This window comes from Phodopus roborovskii, unplaced genomic scaffold (assembly GCF_943737965.1).
Source record: "Phodopus roborovskii unplaced genomic scaffold, PHOROB, whole genome shotgun sequence".
Taxonomy (NCBI): domain Eukaryota; kingdom Metazoa; phylum Chordata; class Mammalia; order Rodentia; family Cricetidae; genus Phodopus; species Phodopus roborovskii.
The window spans coordinates 10,266,356-10,284,200 of NW_026125489.1; the positions used below are offsets into that span (position 1 = coordinate 10,266,356).

Consider the following 17,845-nt stretch of genomic DNA (forward strand, 5'->3'; position numbering starts at 1 on the left):
ACCATCATCGCTTACATTATGGTTCAAACCCCCAAGAGGGAAGCAAAGCCAAAGCAATGGACGCTCAAGACAGAGAGGGTGTGTGGGGAGCACCGTGAGCTGCCCGGCAGTTCTGGTCACTCACTGGATCTGTCTGCCACCATGGGGACGGCCAGGAGCACCAGCAGGTGACACCCAGGGGATGGGGGATAAAGGCGCCAAGACTTCTGTTTGACTTAATCAACCCAATCAGCTATAGTGATTCTGGATCTGCCATCGCTCTGCGGTTCTTGTCCCTTGGAGCACAAAAGGCTTGTAACTGGTTTCAACGTCTACTTACTTGTTTTGGACTATGCTTAAGACCACGCCCCTGACTGTGGTTCACAAGATGCCAATTTACAAGAGTACCGCATGGCATGGCATGGTACAGCATGGCAAGCCTGATTATCTCCATCTCTCTCGTCAAGATGCAGATTTCAGAGGATTCCTCATCATGCCAAACCTGTTTATGCACAATTTGCAGCGGAGACACAAAGTGACTGATTTCTTAGCGCACAGAGGCACTTTGAACGGGGAAGGGCTTCCTGCAAGCATTCACGACGGCACCGCACCCTCTCCCTTTACCTCCATAGTGGTGCTGGAGAAAGGTGGAGTAGTCGGTGGACTCCAGGATGTGTCGGTAGTTCCAGGGGTGTGCAGGCTCAGGAGATCTCTCTTGCTGCTGGTTTGACTGTACGAGCCTGTAGTGTTCCCGGGGAAAGTCTCCGTGCTGTTGCTAGTCTGTTCTAGGCCGTATGGAACGGTGTTAAAAGTAGTGGGGATCTGCGGAGCAGCTGAGTTTCTAGCAATCCGCACCGAGACTTCTGTCCCCAGGCCAGCTGAGGGGAAGAAAGGACAGTGGCAAAAATCATTCTCACATTCTATGAATTTTATGTGAATCCTTCACATAAAATGGTATTGCTTTGAGGTAGGTTATCACATGCTTCAGATTGGTCTTGAGCTTGCTATGTAGCCACAGGACCTCGAACTCCTGATCACCTTGCCTCTGTTTCCTAAGTGTTGATATTATGTGTGTGGACCACCATGCCTGCTGTATATACATATACAGAGCTCTGTGCAGGCGAGGACTTCACTAACTTAGCCATATTCCTAGTCCCATACGTAGTAAAAGAAGATCCCTTCAATAAGAAGCATGTGAATAAATTTAGTTGTGTTAAAAAAAAAAAAAAAAAAAAAAAGCCAAGATCCCCTCAGTGTGGGAAAAATGCCCATCTGCTCTGTCCAATTTACCCATCCTTAATCCATCTGCCAATTTTCCGTGGGGGAGGCGGAGTTACGAAAACAGAGTTCAATTGAGTCTATGAATATCTAGATGGATGAATTGGTCTTAGGAGTGGGCCATGGGTCTCCAAAGGTCTACCCAGACTTCTGACCATATGACATTCATATTACCACAGCCCCAGAGGGAGAGGCAGTCATAGCTTTGTTATTAGGCTTCCCAAAGGAGCTGCAGTAGTAAACAAAATGGTACTTTGAGAATCACTGATAGCTATCTGCCTAACTGTGTCGTGAGAGTGGCGACTCCTTGGTGTGTGTGGGGAGTTAGTGATATTTATTTCTTTAACTATAATGAAAACATTTATGGACAGATTCAGACACCAGTTAAATTGGAGTTCAGGTAGCAATATTTCGGTATAATTGAGTATGTAGTGCTAGTAAACAATTCAAGAATTGTATAACATACCATTTACTTAATATTTATCTTAATATACTTAAGATTTAGCTGAAATTCAAATGTAAGTGGGCATTCATGTTCATTGCCTGTAACTTTCTTTACATGTCTACCCAATCTACACTTTGATAGCTTTTTACTTTGGTAGGTCTCTGGGCCCTTCTTTCTGTATGTTTCATTTTTTTTTTCTTTCACATTATTCAACATTGTCACCGCCCATGTGCCAGGGTTACACATTTTGCACACAGATGAGAGGTTTATCTCAAGGTTCTTTTTTTGCTCATGACAAACTCGACCATGGTTCTACCTGAGACTTCTTCACAACTGTCTTAAGAAACACATTTAGTGACTCCGTCTTGAGTCCAGAGTCTAGAGGTCAGCTATTTCCTTCACAAGGCATCCATCAGTGTAAGGATGCAAAGTGAATGAAGGTCAGCATCTGTGTTGCTCTTGGCTTCGCCCAATGCCGATTCTCTAAGTGAAGGACCACCTAATATAGTTTTAGTTCCCAGGCCCCTTTGGAAAAGCAATGATGGGGATGGTGTTGTAGTTTGAGAAAAGTGGTGACAGGGTTCAAGCAGAGTGGGGTTTTTTTTCTTTTTTAACTATTATTAGGGAAAGGATCATAAAAAGGGGAAGGGAAGAGGGAGGCTGGGCTCTGGAATCAGGAGCAGCAGGAGAGAGGAGAGGAGAGGAAAGGAGGGTGAGAAAAACGGAGAGAGAGGAACAGAGAGGGAGAGAAAGAGAGAGATGGGAGGCGGGCAGGGCCCTTTAAAGGGAACGTAGTGAATGTGCACAGGCGGTGCTCTTAGTGACTGCAGCTGAGGGTGCATCCTGTCAGGACCCCAAGGACAGGCCAGTGCAGATGCCTGAGTGCTAACTCAGGACCCAAATCAAACCTAGTATGCAACTGCATTCTTTGTGTGACAGGCTGTGCTTCCTACACACACACACACACACACACACAGCTGGTGAGATTTTAATTGTAAGAACTGAAATAAAAACTAGTCAATCTCTAGGTAAATGATCAAGCGTTCTAGAGATTTGTTCTGCAAACAGCCCTGCAGATGTTATAGTCTCATACAGCATTTGTGTTGTGGGATATTAGTTGAAGATGCATTTGTTTACATTTGTTTATGCTGTGGAACATTTGCTTAATGATGCAAAGATGAGTTGCATTCTTTTATGTTGCTTTTGTTTTAACTCTGTAAAGCTGTGTTACTTTGCCTGTCTAAAGCACCTGATTGGTCTAATAAAGAGCTGAATGGCCAATAGCAAGGCAGGAGAAAGGATGGGTGGGGCTGGCTGGCAGAGAGGATACATAGGACGAGAAATTTAGGCTCAAGAAAAGAAGAATGAGAAGAAGAAAGAGCAAGAAAAGGGGGTGGAGAGGGGGACACCAGGGGTCAGCTACCCAACCACTCAGCCAGTCATGCAGCGAGAAGGAAAGAAAGACATAGAATAGAGAAAGGTAAAAGCTCAGAGGCGAAACATAGTTAAATAAAACATAGGAAAATTTAAGTTAGAAAATCCAGCTAAAAACAAGCCAAACTAAAGCTGGGCATTCATGAGTAAGCATAAGTCATGTTTTTATTTGGGAGCTGGTGGCAGGCCTCCAAAAGAGTAGGGAAAACAAAACAAAACAAAACAAAAAAAAAACCCAAACCAAACCAAGCCAAACAAACAACAAAACCCAACTACACTTTTGACTTTCATATGGCAAACAATCTCAACCTTCTGCTGCAGTTGTCTTTAATCATCCTCATGTATTTTTAAAATAACTCAGACCAAACATATGCATTTTCCATATGCATTTGAGGCCACCCCCATTTTTTTTTGCCAAAGAAATATTTATATCCAGTATCTCTTTAGTTCATGTCTGTATTTTTAACTTTTGCTATTTAAAAGCTAGAGAAATTTTAGCCTGAACATCGAATTTCCATGTTTTGTGAACTTTAAAGCAGTGGTTTTCAAAGATAATTGGTGTTAGAGCCACCTCTAAAGTTTGCTTGTTGTAGTAGCCTCTCTCTAGAAACTGCAGTTTGGCGGGTTTGGTGTGGGTCCCAGACTCTGCATTTCCAAGGTTCCCTGGTGACTCTCATCTGTAGCTTTAACCATATACACACTATGAGCCAAAATGCAGACCTGATATCACCCCCTTTCCCTCCCTCCATCCCTCCCTCCCCTCCCCATCTCCCTTCTCTGACAGGGTCTCATGTAGCTGAGGCTAGCCATGGACTCCATTCCCTTTTCAAGAATAAAGGCATTACTAACCAGCACTTGTGATCATTTCTTATGCAGATATTGGAAGTTTATAAAATAGATGGAAAGAATATATATATATACATATATATATATATATATATATATATATATATCTCAAAGTTAAGTTCATTTTTCTATTGTTGACCTCTGTTGGAATAGACATGGAATTATTCTAAAAATAGTAGATCTTTAGGTGTTTAGGTCCATATCTTCTAATTTTTTTTTTTTGAAAGCGTGCAGACATTTCACAATTCATGAAAGAGGAAGATGTTTTGACCGTGGCAAGGGAAATTTCTTACACAATGGAACAATATGTTAAAGCTATTTTTAGTGTTCTTATTGTACCATTGATACTACATTGTTTTTACATTATAGCGAAATTCTTCCTAGGACGCAATTCAAGAACAGTGGGGTATCCTTGTATGCAATCTAAAACATTTTTGCACTGAAGTTGTTATTAGCTTTAAGTTAGGTCAAGGTCACCTTTAAGATGATATATGTTCAACAGAGGAATCCAAAATGGCTGAAAGATACTTAAGAAAGTGCAAATGCAAAGGGAAATGCAAATCTAAACAACTCTGAGATACCATCTTACTTCTGTCAGAATGGCTAAAATCAAAAACACCAATTACAGTTCATGATGGAGAGGATGTAGAGAAAGGGGAACACTCCTCCACTGCTGGTGGGAGTGCAAACCTACACAGCCACTTTGGAAATCAGTATGGCGGTTCCTCAGGAAAATGGAAATCAGTCTACCACAAGATCCAGCAATTCCACTCTTAGGCATATACCCAAAAGATGCACATTTATACAACAAGGACATCTGTTCAACTATGTTCATAGCAGCATTATTTGTAATTGCCAGAACTTGGAAGCAACCTAAACGCCCCTCAACTGAAGTATGGATTGAGAAAATGTGGTACCTTTACCCAATGGAGTATTAGTCAGTGGGAAAACACAATAGAATACTGAAATCTGCAGGGAAATGGATGGAGCTAGAAGAAACCATCCTGAGTGAGATAACCCAATCACAAAAAGACAAACATGGTATGTACTCACTCATATATGGATTTTAGACAGAGCAAAATATTACCAGCCTATAATTCACACCGCCAGAGAAGCTAGGATACAAGGAGGACCCTAAGAGAGACATACAAGGTCCCGCACATAAGGGGAAAGGGACACGATCTCCTGAGCATATTGGGAGCATTGGGTGAGGAGAAAGGGAGTTAGGAGAAGAGGAGGGGAGAGGTAGGCATGAAGGAACAGGAAGACTGAGTCAGGGAAAGGATAGAGGAGAGTAAGAAAAGAGGGAGCCATTATGGGTTTTAAGAGAAATCTGACAGTAGGGAAATGTCCAGAAATCTACAAGGATGACCCCAACTAACAATCTAAGCAATAGTGGAGAGGCTACCTTAAATGTCCTTCCCCTATAATGTCATCCTAGAGCCCTCATCTAATTGCTGATGGAAGCAGAAGCAGTCACCCACAGCTAAACACTGAGCTGGACTCCTGGAATCCAGTTGTAGAGAGGGAGGAGAAACCCATAGAAGCTTCTGACCTGAACAAGGGGGAGCCATGGACTCCAGTCTGATAGCTGGGGAACCAGCATAGGACCAACCCAGACCCCCTGAATGTGGTGTTAGTTAGGAGGACTGGGCAGTCTATGGGGCCTCTGGTAGTGGATCAGTATTTATCCCTCGTATATGAATGGACTTTGGGAGCCCATTCCACATAGAGGGATGCTCCCTCAGCCTAGACACATGGGGAGGACCTGGGCCCTGCCCCAAATGATATGACAGACTTTGAGGAAGGCCTCACCCTCCCTGGGGAGCAGAAAAGGGATGGGATGGGGGTTGGTGGGGGGAACAGGGGAGGAAGGGAGGGTTCAGGAACCGGCATTGACATGTAAAACAAGCTTGTTTCAAATTTAAATAATTTTTTTTCTAAAAGATGATATATGTGGACTTCACCAGGCCAAGACCATCTTTTGAATATATTTCCAAAGGGCAACAAACTAATAATCAAACTCAGAAACAATCATTAAACAAGACACAAGATCTTTGTATGACAATAAGGACAATAAACAAAGTAGTTTCTCGTCATATCATTTTTGTGGTAAGAAACTTTAACTGCATTACTTTTTCTACTCTGTATTCTACTCTGGAGGGAGAGGTCAGATATAGTGAGGTATAACACATCTATTAAAAGTGAATAAAGTGCGTGGGAGAGCTAACAGTGGAACCGGAGACAAAGGAACAGCCATGCGCACAAACACTCCCTCCAAACAGGACTGGGCTCCATAATGGTGGAGGGAGAAAAGACAGGAATTACAGTGGACTAGTAAGAAGTGGTCAAGGTGATTAACATAGTCAGCGAAATAAAGGGCACACTTACAAATGCACTCCTAAGTTACTGTATAAATGCCCAACTGGAAATAAAGTAAAATTAACAAATGAAAATTCATACCAACACATAGCATAGTAAAATAGCAAAGCAGAACAGAGCTGTTAATATGGAATGGAAAAAGAGATATTAGTGGACTCAAAGAGATACGTTTTCCATAGCCAGATACTAACAAGTCCTGGGGCTGGCAGTGGTACCAGGGCCTACCCCAGGGGCATGAGCTGGCTTTTTGGAGCCCATTCCCTATGGAGGGGCACCTTGCTCAGCCTTGATACGGGGAGTGGGGGTGGGTGGGAGGGGCTTGGTCCTGCCTCAACTTGTATGCTAGACTTCGTGGACTCCCCTCTGAGGAGTGGACAGGGGGCGAGAAGGGGGCAGGTGTGGGAATGGGAGGAGGAGAGGGAGGAGGGACTGGGGTTAGTACGTAAAACGAAAAGCAATTTTTTAAATAAAAAAGATATGATAAAAATGCTTTAACATAGTGATTTGAAAAATAATTATTTTCACGATGGTTTAAGCTGGGTGTTGTAGTACACATGTGTAATCTCTGCACTTGGGAGGTGGGATCCTCTGTAGAAAAATCCACAGTTTGTGAGTTTTAAGCCAGTCTGGCCTACACAGTAAGAGCTGATCTCAAAAAAATCAAGGCCTTGCAGTCAGCATGGATGTAAACTTTACATGATTTGAGGTTAGAGATGGGTCTCTCTGTTGATGGGTGGTAATGGCATACACTTTTAATGCCAACACTTGGGAGGCAGAGGCAGGCTGATCTCTGTGAGTTTGAGGCCAGCCTGGTCTACAGAGTGAGTTCCAGGACCAGCCAGGGTTACAGAGAGAAACCATGTCTTGGAATATAAAAAAAAAAAAAAAAAAAAAAAAAAAAAAAAAAAAGAAAGAAAGAGTACAACTTGTTATATTTACTGTTGTTCTGTGTCATCCAGGATAGACCTGGACAAATCAACCACAGGGAAGAAACTCTACGGATTGTCTCTATGTGTTCCATATTTTCTGTAAAGTTACATTTTCTAATAGACGTCTATGTTTTTGTCCTCTTTGCATAGTCTGAATTGATAGAAGAATTGAGACCATAAAGCTCCATGTTGATTCCTGAAGAACCTTCCACCAGTATCTAATTAAGTGCTTGCTTCACATGTACCTGAGTGACAGAGCATTGTTTAAAGATTAGCATGGTCAAAAATTTCAAATCAGCCTTAGAGGTGGGTAACTAAGTAGAGACTTAGGGTACAGTGGAGGCTGACCCCCAGGAAGGACTGGACCCGCGTTAGCCTTAGAATAGGTGCATAGTGCCTGACGCTGGATCTTGAGGTAGCTGTGCAGGAAGAAAAGGTGAAGGAATCTTGGGAATCTGTGTTTTAGGAAGGTCTGCCCTTCCCCCATGGCCTTGTCATACAACCAGCTGAAAGAAAGCCTGTGGATCAGTACTGGCAGGCACTGGGAACAATCGGGGAACACTGGGCAGCACTCTTATAAGGGATGGATGCTAGCTATGAGGCTAAGTTGGATCTAGGAGAATGTATTACACTCTGATGAACTTCAGTCTATTCACTATAGACATCCTTTCTAAATGACCCTCCCAGTGCTCTTTAAGGTTCTTTCAGACCCAGGGCATTGTGATTCTGTGAGTTTTATCTTTCGTGACTTCCTGAGCCAACCTCTGATGGAGGAGCAGATTCACTGTGAAAACAGCTAACCTCAAGAGAAGATGAAACTTCATATGAGGATAATGAAGTTTTTCATTGGTGGGTACCATTTAGTATGCTTCAGTTAGTAGCTGTATGTATCCTCCAAAGGAGATAGACGGGAGCACAAGGCTCTCCCCAGGCTCTGCGAAGACCAGACTGATTCTGAATGGCATCACTCACCTTGCTTTGCACAGAGGCTTTCATTGACCAGCTTCCCCTCCCTGTTGGTGTTTAATTTCATCCAGCTATCGAGGTATTTACTGATCTTCTTGACCACCACCTTACGGTTTTGTTTCTTGAGAAAGAGAGAGGTATTTTCCACCTCAAGGAAGCCTTCCTGGTCATGGCAGGTCCATCGGGGTGCCTGGGCACAGGGGATGGAGACTGTTGGTCGGAAAGGACCCCTGGAGGAGTTGGAGATGCCCAGGCATGATCCAGATTTAATATGGAGGAGCTTCCCATCCTCAGTCGACAGCCATTGCTGGTTCTGGCTGGTGTCATCACATGAGCCCATAAACACTTTCTGATTTATGGAAAGACACTGCCGTTTACGGACATGGATTATCTGGAACCCCTCTGGAAGATGAAAAACTTATGAAGTACCAAGGAAGGGCCATTGGATAGCAGAACCACCTGCCCACATGCTAGCTGGCTTAAAAATACCACGTTTACTTATCTTCTAATCTTTCTAGCATTGCAATTGCATAGTCTCAGACTTAGCCCATATGACTTAAAATCCTAAGACAACCAAACACAAACCTTCCCCACACCCACACCCACCCAACCACCAACCAACCAAACACATCCCCCAAACTCAATCAAGCAACCAAGCAACCAAAAACACCTTCCCTAACCAACCAATCAACCCACCACAAAAAAGCAAAAAAAAAAAAAAAAAAAAAAAACTAGAAACAACAAAAGAATATCAAAACATTATACATAGCACCCTGCTATTAAACTCTTGTATGATTGAGTGAGAATATATCCCCACTGGAAAAAAACTAAAGGGATCTTGAAGAAGAAACAAAGTCACCCAAGGAATATGGCTCATCCATTGGATGAGGAATGACAAACACAGAGAATAGTGTGTGTGTGTGTGTGTGTGTGTGTGTGTGTGTGTGTTATCAAAGTCAATTAAATACAGAGCTTGGTTCCCTGTAACCATTTGATCCTGTTCATACCATGGCCCATTCCGTTAAATAAAATAGACAGACACCTCCTACTCAGTCCTTAAATGTCCCGAGTAAATAAATATGGGTTTATGAGTTGCAAGGTCCGAATAAATGCTTTAAAAATTAGGCACATTTATTAAAATATAAAAATACAATGGAACTTCCCATCTTTTGAAGCACAAATTGTGGCTGGTAGTAAGCCAGGGAAGGACTGCTTGCCAGAGGGTATGTTCCTGCAGCACTGTGAGAAGGATGGATATTGTGACAATGCCTATAGTTTCCGACCAAATACCAACATATTTAAAAAGCATCAACATTTCTTGAAGACTAAATGCCCAGGTTTTTAAAACACTCACAGCAAGAAAGAAAATACTCAAGCTAAGAAATCATTTTCAATGAGTTTTTAACCTCAACTACCTAACTTTTCCCATGGAAATAGTTCATCCTTCTTAATGACAGCTTCCAAAGAAAATGTATTTTCTTACTCTCTTTAATCATATTCCTTCTGTACGCATTTTTCTTTAACAGAGAAGAAAGTAAAAGTATAACTTGATTTGGGACACACACACACACACACACACACACACACCATAGAGAATGCCATAGACTGTTACATATAAATAATAAAAGATGTTTGCTCAGGGCTTCTGACTCTGGGGGCCAGCCTTTCAAGGGCTGAGCTGCCCCAGGTATAGTAAACACTTATTTTCTTCCAGAGAGAAATCTCAGCAGTGTGGCCAGAGCTGTCTCCTCCCATCCCCTGTCCCTGCTGATTTTTGGCTACACTGGCTCCAGCTCCGCCTTATTTCAGAAGCCTCTCCAAAGGCATGCAGCCTCCTGGGCTAACTCTGGGAGAGGCGATGCCTCTGGGAACTGAGGAGGGAGACCCACTCACCCAAGCTCCCGAGGATCAGGCAGGTTAGGATCGCCATGTAAACTTCAGCCTCCATTTTCCACTTAACAACGGTTCGTGCTTCGCTTGGGGGGAAAAAAATCCTCCCAGATAAGAGAGGCAAAGAGTAGGAAGGAAGCGTGCTTCACGGAGAGGGGAAAAGTCAGTGACACACTTCCTCCAATTGAAATGTTTGGGGGAAGTTTTACACCAGTGTCCTTCTGTCTGTTTCCTTAGAACGAAGGTATAATGGTCATCTCTTTTTAAAATGTAGACCCAGACCCCAGGAGCCAGAATAACCCCCAGAACGTCTTCCCCTGTTGTCCATTTGGCATATGACTAGTTAACCTCAAGGCGGAGAAAGAGAATTGTAATGTCAGACAATTGTGTCTTCCTACAACATGCCTTTTTTTTTTTTTTTTTTTTTTTTTTCTTCTTCTTCAGGTGCTGTGATTCTGACCAATATACGAAAGCCATGTAATTTATGGGGGTCTGTGACAAGTGGTAGAAAGACACAAACAGGTACTGTTTGTATAAAGAGATGCTGGCATCTATGAGGAAAACCACGTAATGATGTCACTTCTAGATCATTGCCACTCAAGTGGTTATAAGATTGCCTTCTCTACCCGGGAGAAGGAAAAGACTAGAATTAACTCCATCACATTACCTACTTCAGTTTACCCACATGGCCTTTTTCCAAATGAAGGTAAGAAAAAGAATATACTCCACTCAATATTTACTGTTAAGAGCCGTTTATTGGTAGTAGGAAACAGTCAACTTTGCTGCGTTGAAAATTCATATATGAGCAGAATTTGCTGGGCGTAGTTATTTTTTGCTGCTGTTTGTCTCTTGAGAAATGAATCTTTTTGGAAATGTAAGGATGTGCATGACAGCATCCTTTGAAAAACTTCTGGAAATGAGACAGACTGGAGAGACCCAGACAGTAGCTGCCTCTTATTGGGAGAGCGATTCCAGATAGACAGCACATTCAAAAATCCCTTCTTAGAAGAAGGGAGATGAGCATTTAAAATTATTGATACTTTATAGTTATAAATTCGTTTATCCCCCTTTTAAAGCAAAACAAGATATAATGTAGAAATATAGTGGTTTAGAGTTGTGGAACCGAAGCCACCTCTATGCCTAATAATAGAATATATATACACACACATATATGTATATATATGTATCCAATGACAGCCATTGTGCTCTGTAATTGATCCATAGGAGGTACTATAAATACACATTTAATAGATATTATCAAGACGCATTTCCATATAAAATAGTTCCTGTATTTGATTTTTTTTTCTAAAACAAAAATGTATTTGTTAAAAATCTGTTATTAATCACTTGCATCATTAGCAGCAAGAGTCTGGTGACTGAGATAGGTAATAGCACTTAAACCGGAACAGTTGAACAGCTGACGGTCCATTCACAAGACAGACTTCATAAACATTAAAGCATCTAAGCGCACGACAGTGACATCTCCAGCAGCTTCCTCCTGCCCTCACAATGACAGCCACTGAATACTACACCTGTAGTTTCTGTGTGGCAGATAACCAACATGGACACAACCAAAATCCACCTCCATCAGCAGGAGGCCTTCAACATAATTGGGGGGGGATGCCTACAAATGCCCCCCTATACACAGAGGGTCGGTAAGGTAAGCTTTTCTGTTGCGTCTCCCATGGTCCTTGCCTCAGGTCGCCTTTGGAGTTTTCCTCCTCCGCTGCAGGAAGCTCCTTCTAGGAGCCTTAAGTAGGCGATTTCATTAACCACCCAGGAAAGTGACGCTCTGGTAGATAGATCTTCACGGAATCACTGGACAGTCTCTGGTGAAAGTCTGCTCTCGTACAGGCACAGGGCATGGTGCACAAATTCATACTGCTCGCTGGTTTGAACCATGCCACCCCTGCACGGAAGAGATCACAAAATAACTCAGTTTTGCTGACACCTTATCATACTGTAACCTAGACATGACAGTAGAACTAACGTGTTATGCCAAACATGTAGAACAGCTGATCATATGTATGTATATATGTGTATGTATATGTATGTGTATGTATATGCGCGCGCGCGCGCACACACACACACACACACACACACACACACACACACACACGGCTCAATATAACACCATGCACTCTAGGTACCTGATCACTTATTTTAGTGTTTTGAAACAGGGTCTCCTACAGCTGGGGCTGGTATTGAACTCACTCTGTGGCAGAAGATGACCTTAAACCTTCACCCTCCTGCCTCCTGGGAGTGCTCCTACCTATGCATTGTTGTTACCAGAGCAGTGAGAGAACCTCACAGTTGAATACTCGGACTCTGGAGTGATCAGTTACTCTAGCTCAAACTGTGTTCATTTTCACCTGTGTGATTAACACAGTTTCCTTCAAAGCATTTGGTTCCAGGCCCCTGTTCTGTCAAAGCAGGACAGCGGTGAGGTTCACAGTCACTGTGAGTGCGCAGCTCTGAGCAGCTGGAGTGGAGGCGTCCTTTCACGGGAGCTTCGCCGCCATCTCCTGTGGAAATGCATTTGGGCTGAAAGAGCTGCAAGTGTGCTAAGTAAGCAGAGCTGAGCTGTGATGATTGCTCTTCCTACACAAGTGGCAGATCTGTAAAGTGGTTGAAGGCTCTTAGGGTACCAGCCAGCCTTTGGCTGTGCTGGGCACCTGAACACCACAGTGGGCGGACCCTTCAGCTGGCTGGAGACTGGGGATTGACTCTAACTCTTGCTTTTCCTCTTCTCTGGGGCCGTTGTCATCAGCAGCTGTTCAGCACCCTCACCCCAGCATGACATAGATTGGTGCTCGGCAGCTGCTTTGTGAGAAAAACCACTACTTCTTCTCATCATACTTTTATAGACACGATGCTTTTATCACATTTTCTTCAGCTTGATAAAAATTGCCATTTCACTATAGCAATTCTCACTATAGTAATTATCTTAACGTTTGCAATCCCTCAGTAAAACTCTGTCAGTCACACAACGAATCCTATGTTACTTTTAGTCTTGGTTTTTTTTTAGCTAGGTTGTTTTTGAGTGGTAGGCACTACTCAAAATAATTTTCAGATCACGTAGGCAATTCCAATTTAAAAGCATGATGGATTGTTCCCAGTGTCACGTGACTTCTGGTTAATGACAACTGGAACTAGCCATACACACACACACACTTGTATATATATGTATATGTATGTATATATATACATATACATATATATACATACATACACACACACACACACACACACACACACACATATATATGTAGCCTGTCTAACTACTAGAGCAGTGAGGCCACACCCTCTGGGTAGACAGTGGCTCCTCGCACAGGTTTGACATGGTACCAAAAGCACACATTCGGCCAGAAGTGCAGAGGTGACCTCAGTGTGCAGTGTTAGCAACTTCCTTGTAGAAATATCACCACCGTCTTTTCCAGTGGAATGGTACGTTTTGTTTTCTAAGCGAGAACTGTTCAGAAGGGGACAACAGGAGCGGCAGCTGACAAGCTGCTTTCATTTCCTAGTTGCAGTGTGACATCTGGGGACATTTAGGAAAACACAGCAGGTGTTCAGGAGATGCCAGTCGGAACTGCAAAGCTCAGGAGATGCAGCCACAGTAAAACATCAGGGCGGCTGCAGGGTCCGAGAGAGACACCTCCCTTCATTTGTCACTTTCTCAGAGAGTCGATGTGTCTCCCTTGGGCTCTGGTCTCAGAGCCCCCTGTTACTGTTTATCTCACCTTGAGGCACGATATCCACTTCCTGGGCTGCTCTGTTCAGCAGTGACATTTGTGTGCCCGATTGGTGGACCAGTGGAGTCAGGGTTTAGGTCTTAGTTATTATCATTTCACCATTAAGTGGCTCAGCAGTATGTGATCACGGTTGGGACAGATTCACCGTGAGTAGGTGCTATCAAGTGTGACAGTTTGTGTTAACTAGGTCAAGGTTGTTGCATCCAGGGGAGACAGGGAAGATGCGAATACACAGTGCGCTCTGGCAAAATTCCTGTGGATATGAAAGCTTCGGGAAGACACAGGAAAAAGTGTTGTAATTCCCCACTTCTTTAGGAAAATACAAACAAAAGAAGTAGCATCAGAAGAGTCCTCAAAGATCAGTCATCAGAATTACTGGCAAAATCTTGTTTCTCTATAGGCCGGGCTGCCAGCCAGCAGCTGGAATGCTGACGGGCAGACAAAACTGCAGAGGCAGGCTTCCGAAGACATCAAAATGAATTTCTCTCTCTTATGTTCTCACCCTATTGGCCAACTGAAATAACCCCAATAGGTCTCAAGATTCCCCTCGTAGTCACACAATAGTTCTCTAAATGATGAAAACAACCATCAAAGTCCCATAATCTTTCTTCTCTAGACTAAACATCCTGTGGTTACTCAACGTTTCTGTGTAGCCCGGTTTCCCTGCCGCTCACAGACAGAGTCTCACTTCTACAAGCTATTTTATGAAATAGGACCTTCCTACAGTGCTGTATCTAACTCTGATGGGATCTTGTCAGCCAGCATCTTTTCTTCCTTAGCTATTGAGACTACATTTGCAGATAAGTCAGGAGTTGAGGCCCCTGGGTCTGCACGGTGCTTGAATACTCAGCAAGCCTCTTATGAAGAGTTAAGTTAATTAAAAGTCAGCAGGACTGCCTTGAATGTGAAAATTACAGGGTTCCTTTTCTTTTTTTTTCATACTGTATTGAAGCTGTTGAAAATTTGAAATTAAACACAGGAACTTACATTTGTCCTGCTCATTACAATTCGTTAACTGCTCTGAGCATGCTGTTCTTGTGTACCGAATCACTATTTCTAACATCCAATACATTACTCTTCCATTTCTCACTTCCAGGACTGAAACTTCTAGGTATCTAACAAGCATGTTTTGCATCTTATCTAAGTCATTTATTTAAAACAAAACAATGACACAAATAGAAAAAGACAGGACTAAAATAAGATGATGGCTTCATGATGAGTACTTTGATGTGACATATATTGTTTAAATCTCAACATATTTCCATTTATGTTGTAGGTTGTTAAGGTCAAGTATGTCATAGCAGCTCCTACAACAAATAGGTACTTAACTAGTTCAGAGCCAACTCGGTAATGCGTCAAGGAAATAACCCAGGCCGTGGTAGTTTTACTGATGTGAAAGTGGATAAGCCATGGGTTAAATAAGAAAGCAAACAGTTTCCCAGCCTTCATTCACTAGACACTGATTAAAATTTTAACTTATCACAGCCATCTTCGAAAATGTTCAATAAATATTTCACAGAACACATTAATACACAGGATATTCCATTGTAAGAACTTAAAACCCAGATTAATCTTCCTGCTGCAGTCTGTTCTAGGGGATTTTTTTTTTCTTTTGTAAGCTGGTAATATGAAACAGAACACAAAATAAACTCAGGGAGCTAGTACAGCATACAAAATATTTTTGTGGAAAAAAATGAATACAGCCATATAGATTATGGGGTCTTCGAAAGAGTTTCCTAGTAATTTACCCCCCCCCCACCCCATTTTAGCAATAATTGATCCTAGGCAAATGATTCAATCAGAAGGAGTCTATGGATTTGCTAAACTCTAAATCTACACTACAGAAACAACAAGTTCCTAATGTGTACTGATTCTAGAAGGCAAAAGTTGGGGATTCTCTTATCTATTACTTGAAAAACAACCATAATCAAACAGAAACAAACAGAACCCCAAAGGCATCTTCCAACTGATGTTCAAAGAGCAGACATTAAAAAAATCCATTACCTGCCATAGATCACAGTTCACACTCAATCAAAGCCGGGGTTTTAAAATAATTCCACAATGGTCCCAAGTCTTAGGCAGCACAGACTCCAAAACTGTCATTGGTGGGACAGAAGGCTAGAAATTAGCACTGTTGCTTAGCCATTGCAGAACTCAAGAATTCTCTTCAGGTACAAATTCTGGTTTCACAAACTAGCATAGGTTAAGTTATGATTTGTGTCTATTATTTAGTATGTGTTAGCAACAAAAAGAACAAAATTATCTGGGCCCACAGGACTATGATCTCAGGTAGAGGGGGAGGATCAGGAGCCCAAGGCCAGCCATGACACCTATGACTACCTCAAAAGACAAAGGGGGGGGGCAAGGGAAATGGCAAGAGAGCCTTAGCTATGACAGTGGCCATGGGTTTGAAAAGGTCTGCAATGCCAAGGTGTCCAGTTCCTTAACAACAGAGGCCAGAGTATGTTAAGAGGACAAAAGGAAACAAAAGCAAATTAGCACACACTGTGGTCAAGATAAATTCTGTCTCCATCGCCAATTGGATGATTTACCCTATTACATCATCTTTGCGTTGCTTGGTTTTATACACACACACACACACACACACACACACACACACACACACACACGGACAGTGAGGAGACCACATGGCAGTCATACCTACTAAGCACCGTTGTGATGGACAGATGGGACGATCCATCTCAAATGCTGTGGATGAAGCTAAGCTCCTATGAATACTGGGTACATACATAGTGTCCTCTGGTCAAACAGGACCAGCTAGAAAGCCATGGGGGTGATTTCTCTGTCAGCTTTGGAGAGCTAAGAACAGGCCGGGCCAACAACAAATTGGTCCAAGTTGGGCAAGTGTGGATGGAAACGGAATTGGTCCAACTGTGTTCTATACAAGGAGATGGCCGGTACAATGCATCCAGTGGGCTTGGAGCCTGGCAGATTGGGGTGTAAGGCCTTATTTTTAAACCTACTGGCTTTGTGATTGAATTAATCATCTTCATTTTTTTCTTTCTTTTTGTTTTCTTTTTTTTTGGGGGGGGGGAGGGACAGGGTTTCTTTGTGGCTTTGGAGCCTGTCCTGGAACTAGCTCTTGTAGACCAGGCTGGCCTCGAACTCACAGAGATCTGCCTGCCTCTGCCTCCCGAGTGCTGGGATCAAAGGCATTTTGAGATGGTCTTGCTAAGTGGCCCCAGGCTTGGCTCAAATTCCTGCCTCACCCTCCCAAGTGCGGAGATTACAGGAGAACATCACCCATCTAGAGAATTCTGATTTTTTTTTTTTTTTTTTTTTAACACAGGTCACTTCTCTCCTCCCTGACAACTTGGATTTTTTCAATTTATAAAATAATATGAATGACAGCTGTCACCTCATTGTGAGCATAAACTATGTCAAAATACTGGGCTGTCTAACTGCAGGACAGTCACAGAAACCCCGGGAGCCCCTGGTTCCTGGTGGTATCAGGGAGGAGGAGGTGACATGTCAGTCCCAGCTGTCAGCAGGGTAGCCAGCCAGCCATGCTTTTCCTGGCTCTTCACGTTGGTGATCTATGGAAGATTTTGTCTGCAAGAAACTTTCCATTGTCTACACCCACAAAAGAGCTAGCAAAGCACTGGCCTGGCCTGGCCTGTGAACGAATGTGTCACCTAATAAGGTCTCAGGTTTTGCAGGGCTTAGGAGATAATTCACAGATGGCTGCTGGTACTTAGGTATCACTAAATGCTGCCTATCTTTGTTCTTTGGACCACTGTACCTGGGTTGATCACTATACTCGGTTGCTTGGCACAGTTACGGTTCACTCTCAAGCCATGGTGAGGTTCTGGTGATTTCCCTTTGGAAGGTCTGGGTTTGTGTTCTAGATTATTACCTTGCCCTATTTATGTCATACCCTACGCCCTGAAAACAAAGTAGCCCACTCTACTGTAAAGATG

The 17,845-nt window shown here is 42.9% G+C and overlaps 2 protein-coding genes across 2 annotated transcripts in view; both read right to left on the reverse strand.

Moving 5' to 3' along the window:
• Positions 1–10,251, reverse strand: part of Ptprb (protein tyrosine phosphatase receptor type B) — a 97,228-nt gene extending 86,977 nt beyond the window's left edge. Inside the window, exons 1-3 of the mRNA XM_051176223.1 lie at positions 10,153–10,251; positions 8,266–8,661; positions 604–857 (exon numbers count right to left, since the gene is read on the reverse strand). Coding sequence (XP_051032180.1) covers positions 604–857; positions 8,266–8,661; positions 10,153–10,207 — 705 coding nt within the window. The 5' untranslated portion in view covers positions 10,208–10,251. The remainder of the gene's footprint in view (positions 1–603; positions 858–8,265; positions 8,662–10,152) is intronic.
• A 646-nt stretch (positions 10,252–10,897) lies between these two features.
• Ptprr (protein tyrosine phosphatase receptor type R) overlaps positions 10,898–17,845 on the reverse strand; it is a 198,239-nt gene continuing 191,291 nt past the window's right edge. The window contains exon 14 of the mRNA XM_051176224.1: positions 10,898–12,058. Within this exon, the coding sequence (XP_051032181.1) occupies positions 11,965–12,058 (94 nt within the window). The 3' untranslated portion in view covers positions 10,898–11,964. The remainder of the gene's footprint in view (positions 12,059–17,845) is intronic.